At 46.8% G+C, this 22,154-nt stretch overlaps 1 protein-coding gene across 1 annotated transcript; it reads left to right on the top strand.

The window, feature by feature from the left end:
* Positions 1-19,059: 19,059 nt before the first annotated feature.
* On the top strand, positions 19,060-21,298 carry LOC136484209 (ribulose bisphosphate carboxylase/oxygenase activase, chloroplastic-like). The gene is made up of 3 exons (XM_066481433.1): positions 19,060-19,685; positions 20,162-20,247; positions 20,359-21,298. Exons 1-3 carry the CDS (start codon positions 19,197-19,199, stop codon positions 21,227-21,229), a joined length of 1,446 nt encoding a protein of 481 aa, XP_066337530.1. The 5' UTR covers positions 19,060-19,196; the 3' UTR covers positions 21,230-21,298.
* Positions 21,299-22,154: the final 856 nt, after the last annotated feature.

Below are 22,154 nucleotides of genomic sequence, written 5' to 3'. Positions count from 1 at the left end.
GCACAAGCATTCAGCACAAACAATTCTGGACCCGGAAACAATTTAAAATCACTTGCCCTTGATCTTGTAGGAAAGAATGGAGACGCGACGGCGGACCATCTACCTCTGGCGACTCCTTCCGCTGGCATTTCCTACAATCCATCACCCCAAATAGACGGGACAACTATGAGCACGCGAATGGGATAAAAAAGAGGGCGACGCAAGGGACGAGGAGCGAACACTTCCCACTATGCACCGCTCCATCGAACTTATAGCCTCAAAGAAGACCCCGGCAAGCACCCTAGGTCCATGCGCACTCTACGCCCATTACTAACCTCTTCGATAGTCTCACAGAATAGGAGCGGCGACCGGGTCGAAGGCGGAGCGATGGCCACCCACACAACAACCCAAACTAGGTAAGCCATGTGCATTCCCACTTTCCATATCATTTTGGTTTATGCACCCATGTTCTACAGACACATTACTGCTCGTGAGCGGGCACCAATAATGCAACATGATTAAGGAGGTCAAACATCCTTGAATCCATGCACAGAGTGACCCACCACGAACACGACCTTGCGTCGTGCTTAGAAAACATACTCTTAGGCCGGTCCTTAGATGGGCTTGAGGTCACAAAGTTATAGGGACAGGGTGAGATGGGCCCCCTCGGCTCTTATCGGTGGTGTAGAGCCACGCGATCATCTCTCCCTATGTTCGAGTCATCCGCTTCAAAGTCGCTCGGGTTGACCCCTCTAGGGGGAGGCATCTTGCCCTCTGATTGCTACAGAGGCGGTCGAGGACCGACGGGTTTGATGGCTGAAGATTTATGGGATGTCTCGCGATGAGGCACAATAGAACTTCACATTGATTGTGGAGGATATCGGGTCCTGCTCGAACTACCCATCGACCCCGATGAGGCGCACCGCTTCAATCGCATGGTTACGGTGGACAAGCCTCTCCCCACATGGGGCGAAAACTAAACCTGCCTGTAACAAGGCAGTATGATCCCTCAGGGTCAAAAAGGGTGATAGGGGAACATGGAGTTGAGTCTAGGCGATCCGATTAAGGGCAGGGACCAAGCCACGACCAACTCCTCCCCATGTCCCAAAACCATGACCTAAGGATAGCTCCCAGGCCTCGTATACCAATGATGATCGATGGTCCCTTTAGAGGAGATCGTCGGAGCAAATGGTGAAGGTCGCATAATAGCACCTTCCTCTTGAAGCAGCGCTGGATCTCACAAAACGCGATAGTGATTTGACCATGTGTGGTCAAGGCCACTCAGATCCCAAAAGGACAGTCCTCAGCCTAATGAAGACCACCCGAACAGACCTAAAAGTGCGGATGTTACCCTACAAAAGCTGTCAGACCAAAGCGCTTGAGAGGAGAGGCCCAAGGTCAGAAGGCGACCTCGCTGCCCCATGCGGCAAGAGGACAATGACCTGCTCAAAGCCAACACCTTGGGCCCATAGACCCGATCCTGACCAAATGGTCTAGGACTCAATGAGACCTCACAAGAGGTCGCAGGACCCTGAAAAGGGAAGTCCTTAAAGCTTTCATTCGAATATCACAAACGTGGTCTAGCCGCATACAAAAAGGGTCAAGTACCTAACCAACCACAGCCAAGGCACTCTAGCAGAAAGGCCCAAGGTCTCTAGATGACCTCATCACCCCGCATAACAAGAGGTCAATCACCCGCTCAAGAGACCTTAATTTTGGACTAACGAACCCGAACTCGGCCAAACGGCCCGGGGGCTCACCACGGTTTCACAAGTCTCCTCCTAACACCAGTTCTTGGAATGGATAGCACTGGCTTCCAGCCACTACAAGCGACCCCTAGTGAGTCACGTGGTGGAAACCTCACTAGGATCTCTCTCTCACACACACACACACACTCCCTCCTTTAGCACTTCAAAAGGACTCAGAGCAAGTTTGTAGAAGTAGCTACATGTGGTCCAAATGGAAGGAAGGTCTTTATTTATAGGCCCAAAGGCAGACTGGGCAGCCTGAGACCATGCGCCGCATGGCAAACTACGGGAGGTCACAGCAAATTTTAGATGCCCGCGTGAGGTCGGGGAAATCGAGAGCCTCCCAAAGGCAGAGCTGGTACAGCGTCGACGAAACCACTTGGCCCTACCTAGATCATGTGCCTCGATACACAGCACACTAACATGGCTAGGCTCAGCAGTCGCGTACCGCACCGTCAGGGCGCCCTGGTGAGATGGAACGTAACAACCACCTACCGCATTGAACGTACTAGCCCACATGAGGTCGAGCGATGAAAGCTCGAACAACCACGACTATGAACCCGCACGCAACGCACGAGAATATCAGCACTTTCACAATCACTTCGTGATCACAAAAACGCTCGGGGGCTACTATCGAGGTTATGATACCCCGAGTATCTCAAGACACCGATTAGTTAGCCGCTCGGGCGACCCACGGTACATCAGCTAGTATAAGCCCAAACGATCAAGACCTAGCTAAGCTACGTGAACCTAGGACAAACGCCATAGTAGGGGTCAGCCACGACCTCTTCCCCCAGCCTTCACCGTGCACCACGCAACTCCGCATGACCTCTCCCCCATCCCGACCTCTAGGAGGAATGGGGAGAGATCGAACCATTCCAAGCATGCCTACTCTGATAGGAGCAGGCATGCCACACTGACGCCGCAAGGACCAACGAGACAACAATCCCCTCAGTCTGGTCAGACACCATCCCTATGTCATGCAGCATAGACAAGACAACACTGCCGAGCGATGGTGGCCAGTACGGTGGCCCACCGTCCAAATACGGCTCAACAAGATCGATATACGACTCCACCCACTATGGGATGAAAAGCCATGACGGTGGCCTTGACTTTTGAGGCCATCTAAGCCAACAAAGGCCATGACCTTAGAGCATGGGATTGTGGCCAATGGCTCCACAAGCAACAAGATGACCAATGACCTAGGGGCGGCTACTAACACTTGTACGATGCCCCAGAGAGATCAGGAGGTGATGACGATGGCCACGGCGAGACCATATCAAGTAGGGAAGCTGGCGAAACACCACCGTGCTACAAAGCCACCACAACTGGCACAGTAGCACCACGCCACACCATGCCGCGACGTGGGCACAAGACCATGACGATAACCACACCCAGACATGCACCACAAGATGGCGTTACTTGAAAGCCAAGATAGCTAGGTTCCCTCCCTCAGGCTCACAACCCCTCGGTCAGGAGAACCTTCCTCTTTGTATGTGACCTGGCCCCAGACTCTATATAAGGGCAGCTAGGGCACCCTTCCAAGGCATCGGACTCTCGAAGCTCTCATTCAGGCAGTCCATATCCTAGCTCTAGCTCTCCTAACTCTTTCACCATTCTTGCACCCCTATTGTAAGAACTTCAGAGCATTCAAGCGAGGAACATGCACTCGATCATCTCGGAGACTGGACGTAGCGCTTCGGCCTAAACTAGTATAACTCCGCGTGTCTTTTGGATGCTACCATCGTCTTCCTAGAGCAGCGTGACATTTATATAAATTGACTAGTCGGTCTATAAAACACTAACACTATCAAACTATAAGTTAGGAAAATAAGCACATAACAAAGGTATATAACATAAATGCAGAAGCTAAAGAGAGGTAGGGATTGCAAACTCCCATCGATAGTCCTGTATCTTTACCGAGGTATATCGAGAACCTCCACGGTGCTCCCTAGTCCTTGTTGGATCTCCTCGCAAAAGCATGCCCTCTCAAGGGCTAGGCTCCCGGTAGGGTAACTCCATTGATAGTCCTCGGGCCTTCCCCACGCGCACTTCGTGTATCACCATGTACTCCTCGTACGTCAACAAACCATGGGAGCAGGGACCTAAAGCCTTACTAAGGAAGGCCAACGAGTGGCCACGTTGCATCAGCACTACCCCAATGCCAATGGCACTGGCATCCGTTTTGATGCAGAAGGTCTGAATGAAATCTGGCAACATGGGAACTGGCGCAGCAGTTAACGCTTGCTGAAGAGCCTAAAAAGCCTGTTGATGTTGATCAGTCCGAACAAAGACCGCGCCCTTCTTCAATAGTGATGTGAGTGGCTTAGCAATGACTCCAAAATAATGCACAAAGCAACGGTAGTAGCCTACAAGCCCTAGAATAGCCAACCGACAATTGCAGCGACCTTGCTAGGATCAGTTGCCACACTAGCTTAAGATGATATGCCTCAGGTATTTCAACTAGGGATGAAAATGGTAAGGATATACCCCATACCGCCAAGCAATGTTTTCTACATTTGATCCAGTCAAATTCGTATTTTTGTACCAATTCGAAATCGGTACGAAATAAGGTATATCAAATTCGAATACGGTACGGAAATGGTTTAGGCTTTGTCCCCTTTTCCTGTTTTTATTCAGGGTATCCCATTTTTGGAATACGGTATATACCATTTTTGGCCCACCAGGAGTCCAACCTTAGAAAAATTTATATTTTTCATGTGATTCCGGATAAAGATGATTTTTATATGAAAATTTGTAGCTCTTGACGAGATCTACAACTTTCTGATGTTTAGTTTTTTTATCTAAGATCGTTAATATGCTCGAAAAATCAAACAAAGTTTTAGCAATATATTAATCACGTACAAGCGCTTGTCGTCTTAGATTTTTTTTTCTTATATGGTGTCAAATGGCAATACTTTTTATATGAAAGTTGTAGCACTTGTTAATTGTTATGCACATGGTAATGCACTTGTTAATTGTTATGCACTTGGTCCTATAGCTTAGCATATTCTGTTTTGGTTTTTTTATACCGACCATGCTCGAAATAATTCTGCTCGAATTAGTTCGTTTTTTAAATTCTTGATATTCCGTAAGTTCGTGTTCGTTTATGTGTCCAGCTTTACCACTTTTGCTTTCGTTTTCATATTCAAAAGTAGAAGTAGAAAATGGTTGAGGGGTTTCCGACTGTTTTTGTCTGTTTCCATCCCTAATTTCAACTAACATCAAATAAGCACATGGAGCGCATGACAAGCCAATAATCTTGCGCCAGCAATTGCAACACAACTCGAACATGATCCGAGTGCTCAGTGTAGCTCCGACTATAAATGAGGATGTCGTCCAAGGAAACCAACAGGCACTTGCGAAGTAGAGGAGCCAATGTCATAATAATCTTCACATCTAGTGATCTACAACTTGGGGTTTTCGCCCTAAAACGCAGGGAAATTCATCTTGGGCAACTTGCTACTAGACCACGAAGAACGACCAACGAATTTGGGCTCAGACTCAAAACAAAATCCAGGCGGATGCCGACCCCAACCCTCCAATGCAGAATGAGAAGTAGAACGAAAGAACTTAGGTTCAGGCGGATCATGTGTACCCTTGACCAGGTGAGGGTTGTGGGTGTAACCTAGGCCTGATCTCCCGATGAGATTGCTTGACATGGTGCCCATACGGGCCGACAACCAAGTTAGCGGCAGTTGGGACAACGCGGCTTCCGTAGGTTTAGGGAAGATGCCCGCCGGTGAAGCGGCACCCTAATCGAGAACCATTCGATTCACTTGTTTGCAGAGAGCCCCATTCTCGACATGCATGTCCTCCGTGGTGTCGTCGATCTTCGGCTTCCAATCGTCGAACACCTGGGTTGTAGACTCCAAGGCGCCGAAGCGTTTGCCGATGGCGACCTCCACCTCATCAATCCGCGCCATGAACGACGATTGCAGCTTCGCGACCGAACCCCAAATGGCCTTGAGCTCGTCCAGGCTCCCAGTCCCAGTTGCTTGCGATCCATGGCACCCGTTGCTTGCGGAAGCCGGATGCGGGTGAAGTGATCATGCTCGATCTGGAACGGATCCAAGCTCGGTGTCTCTATATTGTTAACTACTGAATTGGGGGTGATTTTTTTTTTAATTTTAACACTTTTTGGAAACTAATTTTAAATCTAACATTGTTTGTTTTTTATTTCCAAATCTAACACTTTTGGCCGCGCCTATTGTCATAGCACGGCGAAACGCCTGTGCCACGCCATGCATGGTGGCGCGGCTGGAGGATGACGTGGCGAAGACCGGGGGCGATGACCGATGACATGGTAGGGTCTGCCGCATCACCGATCTTGGCGCGTCACTAACACGCCATAGCTAACGGCGTGGCAGTCACAAGTCTGTGCATCTCAGCCAACAACATTGTGAGTCCGATGCTAGCACTTAAGTTGACATCTTTCCTCAAAATGGGCAAGGGCCTTTATGAGGCCAGAGCTGGAAAGACCGATGGAACAGAAAGGTACTAGCGGTAAAGCCATCAGCTGTAAAGTTGGTATCAAAAAAAAAAGGAAGAAGAAGCTGTTTAAATCTTTGACCAGAAAGGTTGATTTAATCCAGCAGCCAATACTACCGTGGGTGATCAAATCGCATTGATATCGTCTCTCCAACCCAAGTACAAAGAACTCAAGGAAATAAGGAGTACTACTGTCCATGAAAGCAATCGATACACGATGGAACAGATGCCGCTTAAGATATGTACTACAGTGTAATAAACGTGAAGGGAACTCTAGTACAGTAACACATGATGGAACAGATGCCCCTTAAAATAACTGTAGTACATATCTTAAGGGCCATCTGTTCCATCATGTATTGATTGTTTTTATGGACAGTAGTACTCTTTATTTCTTTGGGTTCTTTGGCCTTGTTTAGATGAGCCCCAAATTCCAAGTTTTTTCACTCTCTCTCCATCACATCAATTTTTAGCCGCTTGCATGGAGCATTAAATGTAGGTAAAAAAAATAACTAATTGCACAGTTTAGTTGGAAATCACGAGATAAATCTTTTGAGCCTAGTTGGTCCACGATTGGACAATATTTGTCAAATAAGACGAAAGTGGTACTATTCATCGAGTTGCAAAAAGTTGCAATCTAAACAAGGCCTTTGTACTTCGGTTGGAGAGACGATATCAATGCGATTTGATCACCCACGGCGGTACTGGCTGCTGGATTAATTCAACCTTTTTGGTCAAAGATTTAAACAGCTTCTTCTTTCTTTCTTCCTTTTTTTGATACCAACTTTACAGCTGTTGGCTTTACAGCTAGTACACCTTTCTGTTCCATCCGTCTTTACAGCTCTGGCCTCATAAAGGCCGTTGCCCATTTTGAGGAAAGATGCCAACTTAAGTGCTAGCATCGGACTCACAATGCTGCTGGCTGAGATGCATAGACTTGAGACTGCCGCGACGTTAGCTATAGCGCGTCAGTGACACGTTAAAATCGGTGGTGCTGCAGACCTTGTCACGTTACCGATCAGCGTCCTTGGTCTTCGCCACATCATCCTCCAGCAGCGTCATTATGCATGGCGCGGCACAAGCGCTTCGCCGAGCCATGACAATAGGCGCAGCCAAAAGTGTTAGATTTAGAAATAAAAAATAAACAATGTTAGATTTAAAATTAGTTTAAAAAAGTGGTAAAATTAAAAAAAAATCGGGGGGAGGGGGGGTGTTGGATTGGAGGCAGGAGAGCAAGAACAGAGTTGGCAGTGAATCCACTCCGGCCCACTTGTGCGCACGTCGTTCTTCTTGGGCCTCATGTAGCGACGTGGTTCCGGCCCAAAAGCGCTCCCGCTCGAACCAGGAGTTGGAGCCTGCTGGCTATCGATTTTTTTTTTAATTTTAACATTTTTTCGAACTTAATTTTAAATCTAACACTCTCGATTTTTTTTAAAAAAAACTAACACTTTTGGCCGCGCCTATTGCCCTGGCGCCGCCAAATACCTGTGTCGCGCCATGCATGGTGGTGCGGCACAGGGCTGACGTGGCGGCGACTAGAAACGCTGGCCGCTGACGTGGCAGGGCTCTGCCGCGCCACCTATCTTGACGCGGCAGTGCCGCGCCCTGATACATGGCGCGGCAGAGCCAAATATAACCTCCGCCGCGGCCAGTCCCGCTGGCCAAGCAGCAAAACGGCCTAGGCGTCGCTCCCGCTCCCGACCGTCGCCAAGCACGCCGGTCGCCGCGCCACGAACGGCGGCAGCCCGGGCCTCCATTGCCGCCTCCCTCCCTTCCCTTCCATTCCCCGGCCGCCTCCCTCCCTCCTCGTCCTAGTTTAAGGTAATGACGCACATTTTATTTTCGTTTAAATGGTGGATAGGATATTATGAATGGGAGTTAAGGTAAGTAGGAAAATTATGTTTGGAAACTATGGTGAAGATATTAGTATGAGTTTGTCAATGTTAAGGTTAATTATTTAGTTAGAAGTATGTTTGTCATGTATATTTTTGTTGTTATAATTGTTGTTTATAATATTTTAGTTGCATTGCAAATGATTACATTTTACATTAATTTGCATTGTTTTGATTGGTGTTTAATCTGAACCGTTTTATTAGATGGAAGACATGTTTCGGGAGCAGTTATGGCGAAAACGGGGTCGTCCTAGAGAAATGTACCCCGACGAGTCTAGCAAAGATGCCCCCGTCCCTCCTGAACTCCCTGTCCCTAACTATGACTGTGGTCGTCCGGCCGACGTGTTTCAATCGAGACATCCGGACATAGCGGCTCGTTGCTTCTACACGTGCAGTCGTTTTAATGTAAGTTATTATTTCCATATATTTTTCTTCTTCATTTGTATTACTAGGTTACTAATATTTTGTTGAATTTTTGTTGTGTAGACCCATGAGAGGTGCTTTTTCTTTCAGTGGATCGACGGTGCAGACAAGTTTGACCCTAGGTACCTCCATTTCGACGATTGGTGGAGAGGGCGACATCCACGAGAGCACTTCGAGCGGTGGGTTCCACCTCCCCCTAACCCCCCTCCAATGACGGCTAAGGAGAAGCACTTAGCCGCAGTTAGACGACTCGAGGAACCTCCTCTGTGCCATTGCGGAGACCGAGCCATGATAAACCCTGACAATACGTTGGAGTTTGTGTGTCCAAACAAGCATGAAGTAAGTGCAAAGTGTATGTGTTGAAATGTTGAGCTATATGTGTCATGTACTAATGTCACGTTATTTAGGTGTATTCAATGGCGAAGTGTCGTTTCAAGGAGTGGTTGTATGGTCCTAAGAACAAATGGCCCGAAGAAACCTCCAAAAGCAAAACAAAAGAAGAAAGAAAGATTAATTTACAAAGCACCACCAGTCAAGTGCGAATGTGGTGTTAATTCTAACTATGGCCTAGTCCCTTCGGAGCTTGGAACAGGCCATTATTGCGGCCATATGGTTGAGTACGAAGAGGTTCGTTATTTTTGTGGTAAACATGAAATCGTATTTTGTTTCTTTTGCTAAGACAATATTCGTTCGACATAAGTTCGACGTAATGAACTAAGTCCCACGACGTAATGAACCTCGTCATCCGGTACAAGAAGGGGGTCATCGTACTCCACATCAAGAAGGGGGATCAGCTGGTGCGGCGTGGGAGGGGCCATCCTGTTACAAAATGATAAACAAAGGGTTGGAGTATTCAAATTAACAATTTTTAGATTAACATTATGTAGCATTGCAAAATTTAAACTACTTGTTATGCAATTCGAACACAATATGAAATCACCTATTGTCTTCTATGCCGGCTAGCCTTGTGGCCAGATTGTTTGCAAACGGAGCAAAGATTCCTGCCATGGGTCTCATTGAAGGCTCCCCCGCCGTACATGTCTTCGTCGTACCCTCTCATAGCGTCCATGTCCCCCTTCAGTCGCTTCTTCTTCCTCCTACCCTTCCCTACCTTCATTAGATCCGGTTGCGGCACGTAGTCATAACCATTATAAGGTGGCCACTGTGTTGGGTCAAGGTATGGCTCAAAGCTCATCTCCCAAATACTAATGGTGTTCGAACGGAGATACAAGGATGACATATATGGCAGATCCTCATAGTTGTACCCGCGAACCCTGTAGGCCGTGATCATATGAGAGCAAGGGGCATGCATGATCTGAGGGACGTTGCAACTGCACTCTACCTTTTCAAGATCAACTCGGTAGTTTCGTCCACCATAACGTTCGCCGCCCAGGCTTGTGCCACCCTTGCCCCGTACACTAAAGATATGGCGGCGGGGTCCATACGGCTCGGTGGTGTGCTGCTTGGCCAATTCCTCAGCCTCCTTCAAATGTTCAGCTCCGGCCTTTCCAAAACTCCCCTGCTCAACTATATTCCTCTGCGCAAGCTCCCACCTCTTCACAAAATATTCGTTACACTTATGAAAGGAGAACTCAACAATTCCAGACACAGGCAACGATCGAACTCCGGTGAATACACGGTTGAAGGACTCCGAGGAGTTAGTGGTCATGATGCCATACCTGAAACCCCCCTCGTCATATGCTAACGCCCACTTAGCCTTTTGTTCCATCTACGCCTCTAACCAGGCATTTCCCACTGCATTTAACATCTTGTCTAGTTCTCTCGTTGTCTCCTTGAACTGGTGCTCTATACGTACACAACATAGAGCCTTTACCTTGTCACATACCTCCTGCTTCCGCTGACGCCGCCAAAAATTAGTGGCAAAGTGTCTCATGCACCATCTATGTACTAGAGGCGGGAACCCATCTATATGCTCAGCTGCAGCATTAAGAAGCCCTGCATGACGGTCGGAGATCAAACATATAGTACGAGTTGGGCCAAGCACTTGCACACGTAGAAGCCGCATGAACCATGACCATGATTCATTATTCTCTCCCTCTGCCAAAGCTAATGCAGCGGGTACTATCTTATCCTCAGGATCAACAGCAGCAGCCATCATCAAGGTGCCCCTATACTTTCCTGTCAGGAAAGTGCCATCAACAAGTATGACTGGCCGACAAAACTGGAATGCATGTTCCGTTTGCGCCAACGACCAGAACACACGATAGAGGACATGCCTCAATGGGTCCCAAAAAAACATCCCTCCGGTGTCCACAAACCATTTCAAGCCAGGGTTGTAATAATGCATTGCACATAAGATGCAGGGCACCCTGTTGTACGCTTCCTCCCAAGTACCCTATGGAATCGCCAGAGCAATTTGCTTAGCACGCTAAGCCTTTTCGTACGTCACATCGTACCTAACGAATCCAGATATGGACTGTTGTAAAGAAGACACCGAGATGTCGTTGTTGTCATCAACAAGCCCCAATATACGACGGGCAAGGTAACGTGCAGTGAGCTGCTAATGATTTTCCTTCTCCCTATTGTCTAGGCAAGTGTGGGGTTCAACAACTTTAGTTATCCTTCACTTGCCATCACTTTGTCTCCTTCATGCATTTAACCTCCACAGACAACCGTTTTTGCATATCAAGTGGTACCTCAACTCCTAGTCCGAATGAGTGATGGTGTACGGTCTATGGTGGTACACAGCATAGTCCTGAAGGAAGAGTTTCATCTCTGACATTGTGTTGAATATCATCCCCTTCCTAAGGGTTTCTGTCTCATGGTTATACAATGAATTCCTACACATCTGGAGACCGGTATCATAAACTGTCATATCCGTCATGCTGACATCCCTATAGTTCGGAACGCCCCTGAAAGGTACGTTCTTGGACCTTAGTTGCTCAAGCTCAGTCGCTGTGTAAGGTGGTGGTGGAACATACTACTACGCTTCGCTAATTCTGGCCCATGAATCATAGGGGATATCATCTGCAGCCAAATCTGTGACTAGTCTACCCTGAGCATGGACACCTTGCAAAACCTCAGTTGGTACTGGTAATGGCATAGTATGTACCGGTACTGGCATGACATCAGCCGTTGTTGCCATAGCATCCGTACCTCCATGGTCATCATCAGAATCGTCTGAATCACTGCTAACTACATCACCGATCCTGTCCTCCTCCTCCTGCTCCTCCTCTTCCCGTTCGAACTCATTCACATCGAAGTCATTGCTTATACAACCTACTACAGTTGAATGAAACTGCTCCTACATCAACTGACCGTCCAAATCCATGTTATCCTGAGTTGCTTCCCCTTCGACCCCTAATTCTTTTTCATTGCCTCCGAAACCATCACTGGACGGGCCGTCCTGAACACCATGCATCATGTACCCATTCTCCACCACCACCTCAGCCATGGGCACATTGGAACCTTGGAGAACCCTAGTGTAGCGGGACCAGTGAGCAGGGTCGCGTAAGGGCATGAGGACATAGTGTGAAATCACCGCCAAACTTTATATTCAAACGGATACAAAGATCATTGAAGCTAGGAGGTTCATCAAACCATTCCAATTCTTCTTCCATATCCTCAAACATACCATCCTCTCTCCTAACACTTCCTCCGTATAAAACTCTAACACAACAATCCATCTGCAGAAGCATTTCAAGAAACTTCATTAAGTCGTCGAAATCATCGTACGTAATGTCCATACTAACATTAATATATTTTCTAACTATAACTATACTAACTAATCAAATATTAACATCTATACAAGGCATACTATAACTGTACTAACTAAACTACCTAACTTTACTACATATACTAACTTATTATATTACGTATACTAACTTAACTAACTAACTTTACTAACTATAATAATTATACTTTAATAATTTTACTAACTTTATTAACTGTGCTAACTATATTAGTGGAGTACCTCATTGCAGCGCGCAAGACCGGGCCGGGAGGCGCGGGCGCAGGGCAGCTGCCGTGCATGACCGGAGGGGGAGGCGCGCCGGCGTGCGGGCGTGGCGGTCGTACCAGGCGGCCGGCGGCCTGGCTGCCTGGTTGGCGCGGGCGGGCTGGCTGGCGTGGGCTCATGCGGCCGCGGCAGACGGCGTGCACGGCGGTGGGCAGGCGCGGGCGAAGGCAAGCGGACAGGCGCGGGCGAAGGCAGGCGTGGGCGGTAGGCCGCTTTGCTGCTCGGCCAGCGGGACTAGCCGCGACGGAGGTTATACCCGGCTCTGCCGCACCATGGATCAGGGCGCGACACTGCCGCGCCAAGATCGGTGGCGCGGCAGAGCCCTGCCACGTCAGCGGTCAGCGTTTCTGGTCGCCGCCATGTCAGCCCTGTGCCGCGCCACCATACAAGGCGCGGCCAAAAGTGTTAGTTTTAAAAAAAAAACCAAGAGTGTTAGATTTAAAATTAAGTTCGAAAAAGTGTTAAAATTAAAAAAAAATCCTGGCCATCCAAGCGGCTAGCGCCGATGATGGGGAAGGGCAGGATGCCTTTGAAGAAGCCGAATACGTACAAAGCGGCGTGCCACCCGTGCGGCGTTCCGATACGCTCCACGTACCTCGGCGGCGCATGCACGCGCGATTGAGCGCCTTCAGCATCAGCAGGGCACCCATGACGGCGTGGATGCATGCGCTCGGCTGTCTTGCACTCGCCGTCGCTGTCGTCGTCGTCTGTCCGACTCCCTGAATCCCCGATAGATTAAACACTCATCGCGACTCGCCATTTCCGGTCTCCCGTCGCCGATGAAACTGATGTATTGAGAAGGACGTGGTGGCCGTGGCCGTGGCCGGACTCGCTCGCTAGACGCTAGCTCGTGCACGAGCCAGGAATCCAGGATCCGAGGTGGTCCTGCTCCGTCGGTGAAGACTCCTCTACTCGTCCCCTTCCTCCTGCAAACCTGCGCCGCACAAGCTTCTGCCGTGAGCCGCGCCGAGGTTGCCGGCGTAAGACGCCGCATCCTTCGTCTCTCTCAACTCTCAAGCACTTAAGAACGGACAATGGAAGGCAAGGACAAAGGAAAAGATAGTCATCTCACAGTTTTGGGCATGAGCTTCGGCTACTTCTGCTCCTCTTTGACTCTGCTGGTCTGGCCTCTCTCACCTGCGGTGTGGATGCCGCTTGTCGTGACTATCTTGCTTAACATTGCCAATTGCTAATTAGCACCACTCAAGCAGAAGAACCAGACAAAAAAAGTTCACACACCTTTCATTTTTGAAAAGATGTCAAGATCCTTGTCGTGATTTTCTTCCTTAATATTGCTAATTGGAGGCTTCTAAAGGAGTATCTAGGTTAATCCTTACGAGACGTGGAAAGAAAATCACTATGGGAAACTGGCACTTCGCCGAGTGTCTGCGGCACTCGGCAAAGCCCGAAATACACTCGGCAAAGGCTTTGCCGAGTGCCGCACTCGGCAAAGGACACTCGGCAAAGAATTAATCGGCAAAGAAGCCTTTGCCGAGTGCTTTTTGTCGGGCACCCGGAAAAGCACTCGGCAAAGATTTACACTCGGCAAAATGAAAATGCGAAAAAAAACCCAAAAATAATAGCAAAATTTTTTTTTCGGGGGAGGCCAGCGCCGGCCCGTCTTCATCTAAGTCGGTGCATTTTTTGCGCTAAATTCGCGGCTAACGCGGCCGGTGGGATTCGAACTCAAGACCTCTCCCTCGCGTGTCTACTACTCTACCACTGCACTACACTGTCACTTGTGTCTAGATTCCGTTATCTATCCTCATATATTATACTAAACCGAGAGTAAATTGCTTGTTTGAGGCCCTAAACGAATTCAAATAAATAAGTGGTCAACTATAAAGTTTCATAACTTTTCGAGATCTACAATTTTCATTTAGGAAGTTTTTTCATCCGAGGTTGTTTGAAAAAATCGAATTTTAAATTTTAGAGATTCAAACGTAGTTTTGCATGATAAGATGATTTCAAATCAAAAAGTTGTCAACTACATAGTTTCATAACTTTTGGAGATCTACAATTTTCGTTTAGGAAGTTTTTCCATCCGAGGTCTTTTGAAAAATTCAAATTTTCAAATTCAAACGCCGTTTTTGCATGACAAGATGATTTCAAATCAAAATGTTGTCAACTACAAAATTTCATAACTTCTCAAGATCTACAAAGTTTATTTTGGTCATTTGTTCATCCGACATAGTGGTAGTAACATTATTCACAAATCTTATATATCCCTCTTCTACTTTCATGAAACTAATATGAGACATATGAGAGATGTAGATTTTATGAACAACGTTATTGTCGTTTTGTCAAATGAAGAAATGACCAAAATAAACTTTGTAGATCTTGAGAAGTTATGCAACTTTGTAGTTGAAAAGTTTTTCATTTGAATTCATTTCAGACCTCAAAAATTGCTTTGAAAAAATAATTTGCATGAGGGCCAAAAAAAAATGCACACGGCAAAATACCTCTTTGCCGAGTGCCAAAAAAAGGCACTCGGCAAAGACGCATTTTGCCGAGTGCCAAAAAAATGGCACTCAGCAAAATGCCTCTTTGCCGAGTGCCAAAAAAAGGCACTCGGCAAAGACATATTTTGCCGAGTGCCAAAAAATGACACTCGGCAAAATACATCTTTGCCGAGTGCCAGAAAAAAGGCACTCGGCAAAGACGCATTTTGCCGAGTGCCGAAAAATGACACTCGGCAAAATACATCTTTGCCGAGTGCCAAAAAAAAAGACTCGGCAAAGCCGCCTTTGCCGAGTACCGAAAAAACACTCGGCAAAGCCGTCTTTGCCGAGTGCCCGATAAAATACACTCGGCAAAGCTTCCGGCACTCGGCAAAGTGCCGGTTTCCGGTAGTGAATAGATACATCACAAATATTTTTTTACAAAATAAAAGTAAAAAATATCGGGCTTTTAATTTTGTAGACTTTAATCATCGTCACTAGTAATACAGATTATTCTATTTTTCTAAAAAAAAACTTACCGGCCCACCTCAGCCATTATGAAAAATGCATAAACTATTTGCTAAAGTTGCATTTAAATTTTCCACGTCTGTCATTATGAAAGATAAATTTAAAAAGCCTCCTAAAACTGCATTTAATTATTGAATCATGCCACTATGAAACATATTGCAAAGTAACACTAAATGTTCTTTTTAGATTACACATATCTAAATAAACAATGTAAATACATTAAATTGGTGTCTTACTTATGCACCTACGCAATTAACTAAATATCCACCAAATGTTTGTCATGCCAATATAATCTATTATAGAAAATAGTCCAATAACCATAAAATACTATATATATATATATATATATATATATATATATATATATATATATATATATATATATATATATATATATATATATATAGACTACACATTCTACCATTGTAAAATCAAAAGTAAGCATTAACGCTATGTGTCACCATGTAGACAAAGTAAACACGCTATTTTAATAGTTTATCAATTAAGAAAAAAAATGTTCTCTTAACAAAGAACATACCAATGACACAGGCAATTCACTTTAAATTATATTAATATTTCATGATAATACATTTTGTAAGTTTGATGAGTTTATACATTTTAAAGGAGACATTATCACTTATAAATACTGTTCAATTAATTTTGATGCCATCTATGTTGTTATAATACAAAAATACTACACAAACAATTCTTAGATGTAGCACAAAAATTTAACATCTTTAGGGTCGTGGTGCAGGCTAAAACAACTATTGATGTGTTTATAGTGAAAACCACATTTTGATATTTGATAGAAGAATTTGGTAAATTCGTGGTGAAGCCTGTGTCCTTTTTAAGAGATCTTGTAGGATTTACCTTAACCATGTGCTATCAATATATGGACCAAGTTTCCCAAATTTTTGAGATGATTTGCGGCACCTTCGGATTTTTAGAGAAAACATCTCAAAATCTGCAAAAATAGGATCATCTGTTTTTCATACCAGGCGACCCAGTTTTGGGGACTTGTGATTTTAGGGAGATCTTCTGGTGATTTATTCATCTTGTTGTTGTGAAGCTCTGGTTCAAATTTCACAATTTTTGGAGTTTGTTTGGATGGGTTTTTCCTATTTCTCCAAAAACCACTCAGGATGAAATCTGCGTACCAAGGCATCAAGTTTGCATACAGGGATCCAGTGTTTGCACTATGAAAATAGGGTCGTCCAATTTGCATACCAGGGGATCCGGTTTTCAATGTGTTTTGGTAGTTCTCCCTATCCTTTGTTCATCTTGCTTCCTCACCTTTCTAGTCCCATTCCTAAGGTTAATAGGTATGGCCATGTTCGCTTGAATTTATCAACACGGCTTATCAGCAATGGTACAGTGTTTTTACAACAAATCAGTGAACATTACTTTTCAACCTGATTTTCCAACGAAATGAACAGGGCCTATGTTGTTACTACATGATCTAGCTTGACGTCAGCTAGAAGAGAGGAGTGTTTGGTTGGAATTAGGATATAGATCAAGTTCTTCTTCGACGAAGAACTTTTATCGGGTCCCATTCAAACTCCTTTGGTCGCTTATTCTGGTCTTTAGGTAGGAGACTTCGGTAGTACAAAATTATGCTAAATTATTGAGCTGTCAAAATTGTGCTACAATTAAATTAAGCTTGTGAAACCTACCGGTGCAAATTGTCGGCTCGTTACACAATACGGCATTGATAAGTCATTATTAGCACCGGTTTGCAATTGGTGGTGATAAAGTTGTGCTAACTTTTACTATAACTTAGGGCGATAAAGGGTTTAGAACTGGCGGTGACAATATATATAGATGTAGTAGTGAGGCAACTATATAGAGTGTAATGATGTTGCAGGCGTGACAACAATAATCTGGAGGCCGGAGAGCTGGCACGCACGCACACGCATCATGGATGTAGATCTAGGTGAGTATGTAGGCCAGGTTGCATGGACAATATACGTATATTGGTGAGGCAACTATATAGAGTGTAATGATGTTGCAGGCGCGACAACAATAATCTGGAGACAGGAAATCGAGCTGGCACGCAAGCACATGCATCATGGATGCAGATCTAGTAGAGCATGTAGGCCAGGTTGCATGCGTGTATGAGGCCGGGTTTAATTAGGTCATGTTTGGCACAACTTCACCGCCAGCTTCACAGGTAGAGATGAAAACGGTACGGATATTTTCTGATCGTATTCGAAACCGAATCCATTTAGAGGGGTTGAGATTTGTCCGTATCCGAGTCCGGATATCCAACATCTGATACCGTATCCGTATCCGAATACTCAAATCGCATATTTATGATGTCGATATCCAATCGTATCCTATCCGACATAGTTGACACTATCCGTATTCGAATCCGAATCCGAACAGAAATATGAAAACAAATGTACTATCGGTGATATCCGTCCGTATCCGATCCGTTTTCATCCCTATTCACAGGTGAAGCTCCTGAAAATCTACTGTTATATGGGAATAGGGTGGCATGAAGATGAGAATAGTATGTTTTCCCAACTTCATCTCGCACTTTAGGGCCCAGCTTGTTTGGAGGCCAAATTTGCCCGACGAGAAGGACGTCGACACGCCAGGCCGAGGTGAACGGTGCGTGTGTGAACGTCAGGGCATTGGCGACCACGGCTGTCGGGGAGTGGGCTGGGCCTCCGAGGTGCAGGGCTCGACCAAACGACCACCGAGAGGTGTGAGCGCGGGGCGCCACCGCGGCTCGCGGGCGCCAGGCTGTTGGGGTGAAATTAGAGGAAGAAAGGCATGCATGGGAAGAAAGAGGAAGCGCGTAGGAAGGAGATGAGGATAAAATAGACAAGGAAAAGAAAATCTAAGAGCATTATGGTTGGGTTTTTTTGTGTGTATCATAATAAGTTATATATTTTACCAAATAGGTCACTAAAACAGCTTCAGCATCACAAAAAACAATTTCATTGGCCCTATTTGTTTTCCTGAAAAGTCACGGCTGAAAGTACTGTTCACTGATTTGTTATGAGATAAAAATATTTTTTATTTACTGAAATAGTACGACTCATAAGAGTCGGAAACTGACCTGTGTCTGTACCAAACGAGACCTTATTATTAGTTCCGATTTGTCCTGTATCTATTGATGGAGTGAATGACGTGAAGGGTGGCGCCACGAGCGTCGGTCGATGTCCCACCATGCTGCAGCAGGTAGCGCGCGTAATCTGATCCACAGCGTGTGGGTGTGGCTCCTCGTCCTCCTGCTCTCATCCTCGTCCTCATATCGACAAAGCTAGCTATAGCTAGGTGGGGTATAGTACAGTACAGCTTGCTAGATCGCTCTAGAATATTCATGTACGCACTGCAGTGGAGCCGGGAGTGATGACGTGTCGCATATGCATGCATTGCTGCTGCTGCTTGCCTGCCTTCTAGTTCTTGGACGCTAGCGAGCTAAGCGCGATCACTGGCGGAGTGATTGAGTGAGTGAGTGAGTGAGTACTAGCAGGTAAGAACAAGCAGGTCGGTGTCTTCTAGAGCCGCGGCCGGGATGGATCTAGAGACCATGCACGCATATAATATCCGACGATCTGCAACAGCAACTATATATATAAGGGAACTGCTACTATAACCGCGGCAGCTTGCATTGTTCATCATCAGCTACTAGCATATATCATCATATCCCCCGATTCAGATTCCGATCTCAACAGCTCGATCGATCACTTACAATACTTTAGCACCTATGGCTGCTGCTTTCTCCTCCACCTCCGTCGCTGCGCCGGTGAGTACTTCCACGGCGGCGAGCAGCTTCCTCCTCGGGGGTAGTAACAAGAAGCTCACTATCAGCATCAGGAAGAAGCAGCAGCAGCAAGTGGTGAACAAGTACCAGCCGCAGGGCGGCAGGGGGCTCATCCTCAGAGCCATGGCGGTGAACAAGGAGGTGGACGAGACGAAGCAGACGGAGCAGGACAGGTGGAGGGGACTGGCCTACGACACGTCGGACGACCAGCAGGACATCACCAGGGGGAAGGGCCGCGTGGACCCGCTGTTCCAGGCGCCCATGGGGGACGGCACCCACGTCGCGGTGCTCAGCTCCTACGACTACATCAGCCAGGGACTCAGGCAGTACAGCTTCGACAACACCATGGATGGCTACTACATCGCGCCCGCATTCATGGACAAGCTCGTCGTCCACATTGCCAAGAACTTCATGACCCTGCCAAACATCAAGGTATGGTACATACACATGCATACATGTAACCCTATATATACACACACACATATATACCAGCATATATGTCAGAGTCTGGCCAAAGTAGTTTTTAAAAATATATGAAATTCAAACAAATATATATCGAGCAATCAATTATGGAGTTTCAAATTTTCTCTGGGGTTGTCATTTTTCTACTAGCTTTTGGAGTTTCCAAAAGTCAAACAACTCACATAAGCCTAAAGCACAGAAGCTAGTGAGCTTCTGACTTTTGGCTTTTTGGAGGTTTTTTTTTTCTTTTGAAATGTCGAAAAGCTCTCAGAGAACCCAACTAATTAGGCCGTAAGCTAGCTATTAAGCGAATTTCTACAAATAATCTGACCAAATCTTTTTCTAGATCGATCACTTCTTTTATTCGGTCCATCACTTACAAAGTTAAAATAAATATATGAGTAATTAATTAACTGCTAGCTTTTGATGCTTCTAACAATCATCAGGTGCCTCTGATCCTCGGTATCTGGGGAGGCAAGGGCCAAGGGAAGTCCTTCCAATGTGAGCTTGTCTTCGCCAAGATGGGCATCAAGTAAGCTACATGCTAGCCAACTAAATCTGTCATGTACGTAGATTAGTAAGTACTCCGTACTTGACTATATACAGCAGTACTGAACAAGTATATATATGCTGCCCCACACAGCCCCATCGTGATGAGCGCCGGCGAGCTGGAGAGCGGCAACGCCGGCGAGCCGGCGAAGCTGATCCGTCAGCGCTACCGTGAGGCCGCCGACCTCATCTCGAAGGGCAAGATGTCCTGCCTCTTCATCAACGATCTCGACGCCGGCGCGGGTCGCATGGGAGGCACCACCCAGTACACGGTGAACAACCAGATGGTGAACGCCACCCTGATGAACATCGCCGACAACCCCACTAACGTGCAGCTTCCGGGAATGTACAACAAGGTGGAAAACCCCCGGGTGCCCATCATCGTCACCGGCAACGACTTCTCCACGCTGTACGCGCCGCTCATCCGCGACGGCCGCATGGAGAAGTTCTACTGGGCGCCCACTCGCGAGGACCGCGTCGGTGTCTGCAAGGGCATCTTCCGCACCGACGGCGTCCCCGACGAGCACGTCGTCCAGCTCGTCGACGCCTTCCCGGGCCAGTCCATCGACTTCTTCGGCGCCCTCCGCGCCAGGGTATACGACGACGAGGTGCGACGGTGGGTGGCCGAGACCGGCGTCGAGAACATCGCCAGGAAGCTCGTCAACTCCAAGGAGGGCCCGCCGACGTTCGAGCAGCCGAGGATGACGCTGGATAAGCTCATGGAGTACGGCCGCATGCTGGTGGAGGAGCAGGAGAACGTCAAGCGCGTGCAGCTGGCCGACAAGTACCTCAGTGAGGCGGCGCTCGGCGACGCCAACGACGACGACGCCATCACCAGGGGGGACTTGTACGGCAAGGCGGCGCAGCAGGTCCGCGTGCCCGTGCCGGAGGGGTGCACTGACCCCAAGGCCGGCAACTTCGACCCTGCCGCCAGAAGCGACGACGGCAGCTGCGTCTACAACTGATCCAATGCAAGATGGATATCGTCGTTGATCCAGATCCAATAGCAGCTACCTAGCCAACATTTTCGTTTACTACTTACAATTGCAACAAGTGTGTCAAAAACTCAAAACCTGCTTGAAACTACTTAATTAGGTATGCTAGCTGATTATTTACATGATAATCTCTCTCATGTAACTAATTATTACTCAATGCAAAGGAAATTAGTATTGAGTACTCCGATGGAAAACAGCAAATTATTAGCACGGCTTTTAATTTGGATTCTCATCAGTGTGATAATCAAGAAGCCATGCCTAATACAGGTTGCATTTGCTGAATGCAAATTGTTGACACAAGTGGTGTACTACTTGTTATCATAATAAATACACCAATCCCGTTAAGTCAGGCTTGGTTAGGTGTCCTACATGGATTCTTAGCAGGAAAACGCTACTGAAAAACAACTTGGGCTAGAAGCCTAATTAGGAGACGAAAAAACAAACAAAACACCATATATTAGATGGTTCTTAGAGACATCTAAAGCTAGCTTCTCAATCAAATGTAGGGATGCAGATTTTTCTGGGGCAACCCACTGACCCAAAACCCAATTCACAAAAAGATAGGGCCAACAAAAAACTAATTCGGTGTTATTTGGGTCCAACACCATGTGTTAGTGGGTTGCCCAAGAGAAACTCCGTCTCCACCACGTCGTCCTCGTCGTTATCATCCGACAAGTGCGAGTCACCGGAGTCATGACCCCGCTCACCATCCTCCCATCGGTGTCCACGTCTGAGGCCAAGCCAAAGCTAGTAGCTGCCGTGACGCAGGAGGACCAGGAGGTGGCGCTGCAACGAGTGGTCCGGAGCGCGGAGGAACTGGCTACCATGACATCCTCCACGTTGATGTTGCTGCAGCTGATGGCTACCACGCTTGTTTTTTGCAAATTTGTTTTGA

This window comes from Miscanthus floridulus, chromosome 9 (genome assembly GCF_019320115.1).
Source record: "Miscanthus floridulus cultivar M001 chromosome 9, ASM1932011v1, whole genome shotgun sequence".
Taxonomy (NCBI): domain Eukaryota; kingdom Viridiplantae; phylum Streptophyta; class Magnoliopsida; order Poales; family Poaceae; genus Miscanthus; species Miscanthus floridulus.
This window is presented reverse-complemented; position numbering and strand designations above follow the sequence as displayed.

Bases quoted from the DNA above. Each gene is read 5' to 3' on its own strand.
- LOC136484209 (XM_066481433.1), top strand. From the start codon at position 19,197: ATGGCTGCTGCTTTCTCCTCCACCTCCGTCGCTGCGCCGGTGAGTACT. The intron at 19,686-20,161 runs GTATGGTACATA...AACAATCATCAG, and splicing joins TGACCCTGCCAAACATCAAG to GTGCCTCTGATCCTCGGTAT. The intron at 20,248-20,358 runs GTAAGCTACATG...TGCCCCACACAG, and splicing joins TTCGCCAAGATGGGCATCAA to CCCCATCGTGATGAGCGCCG.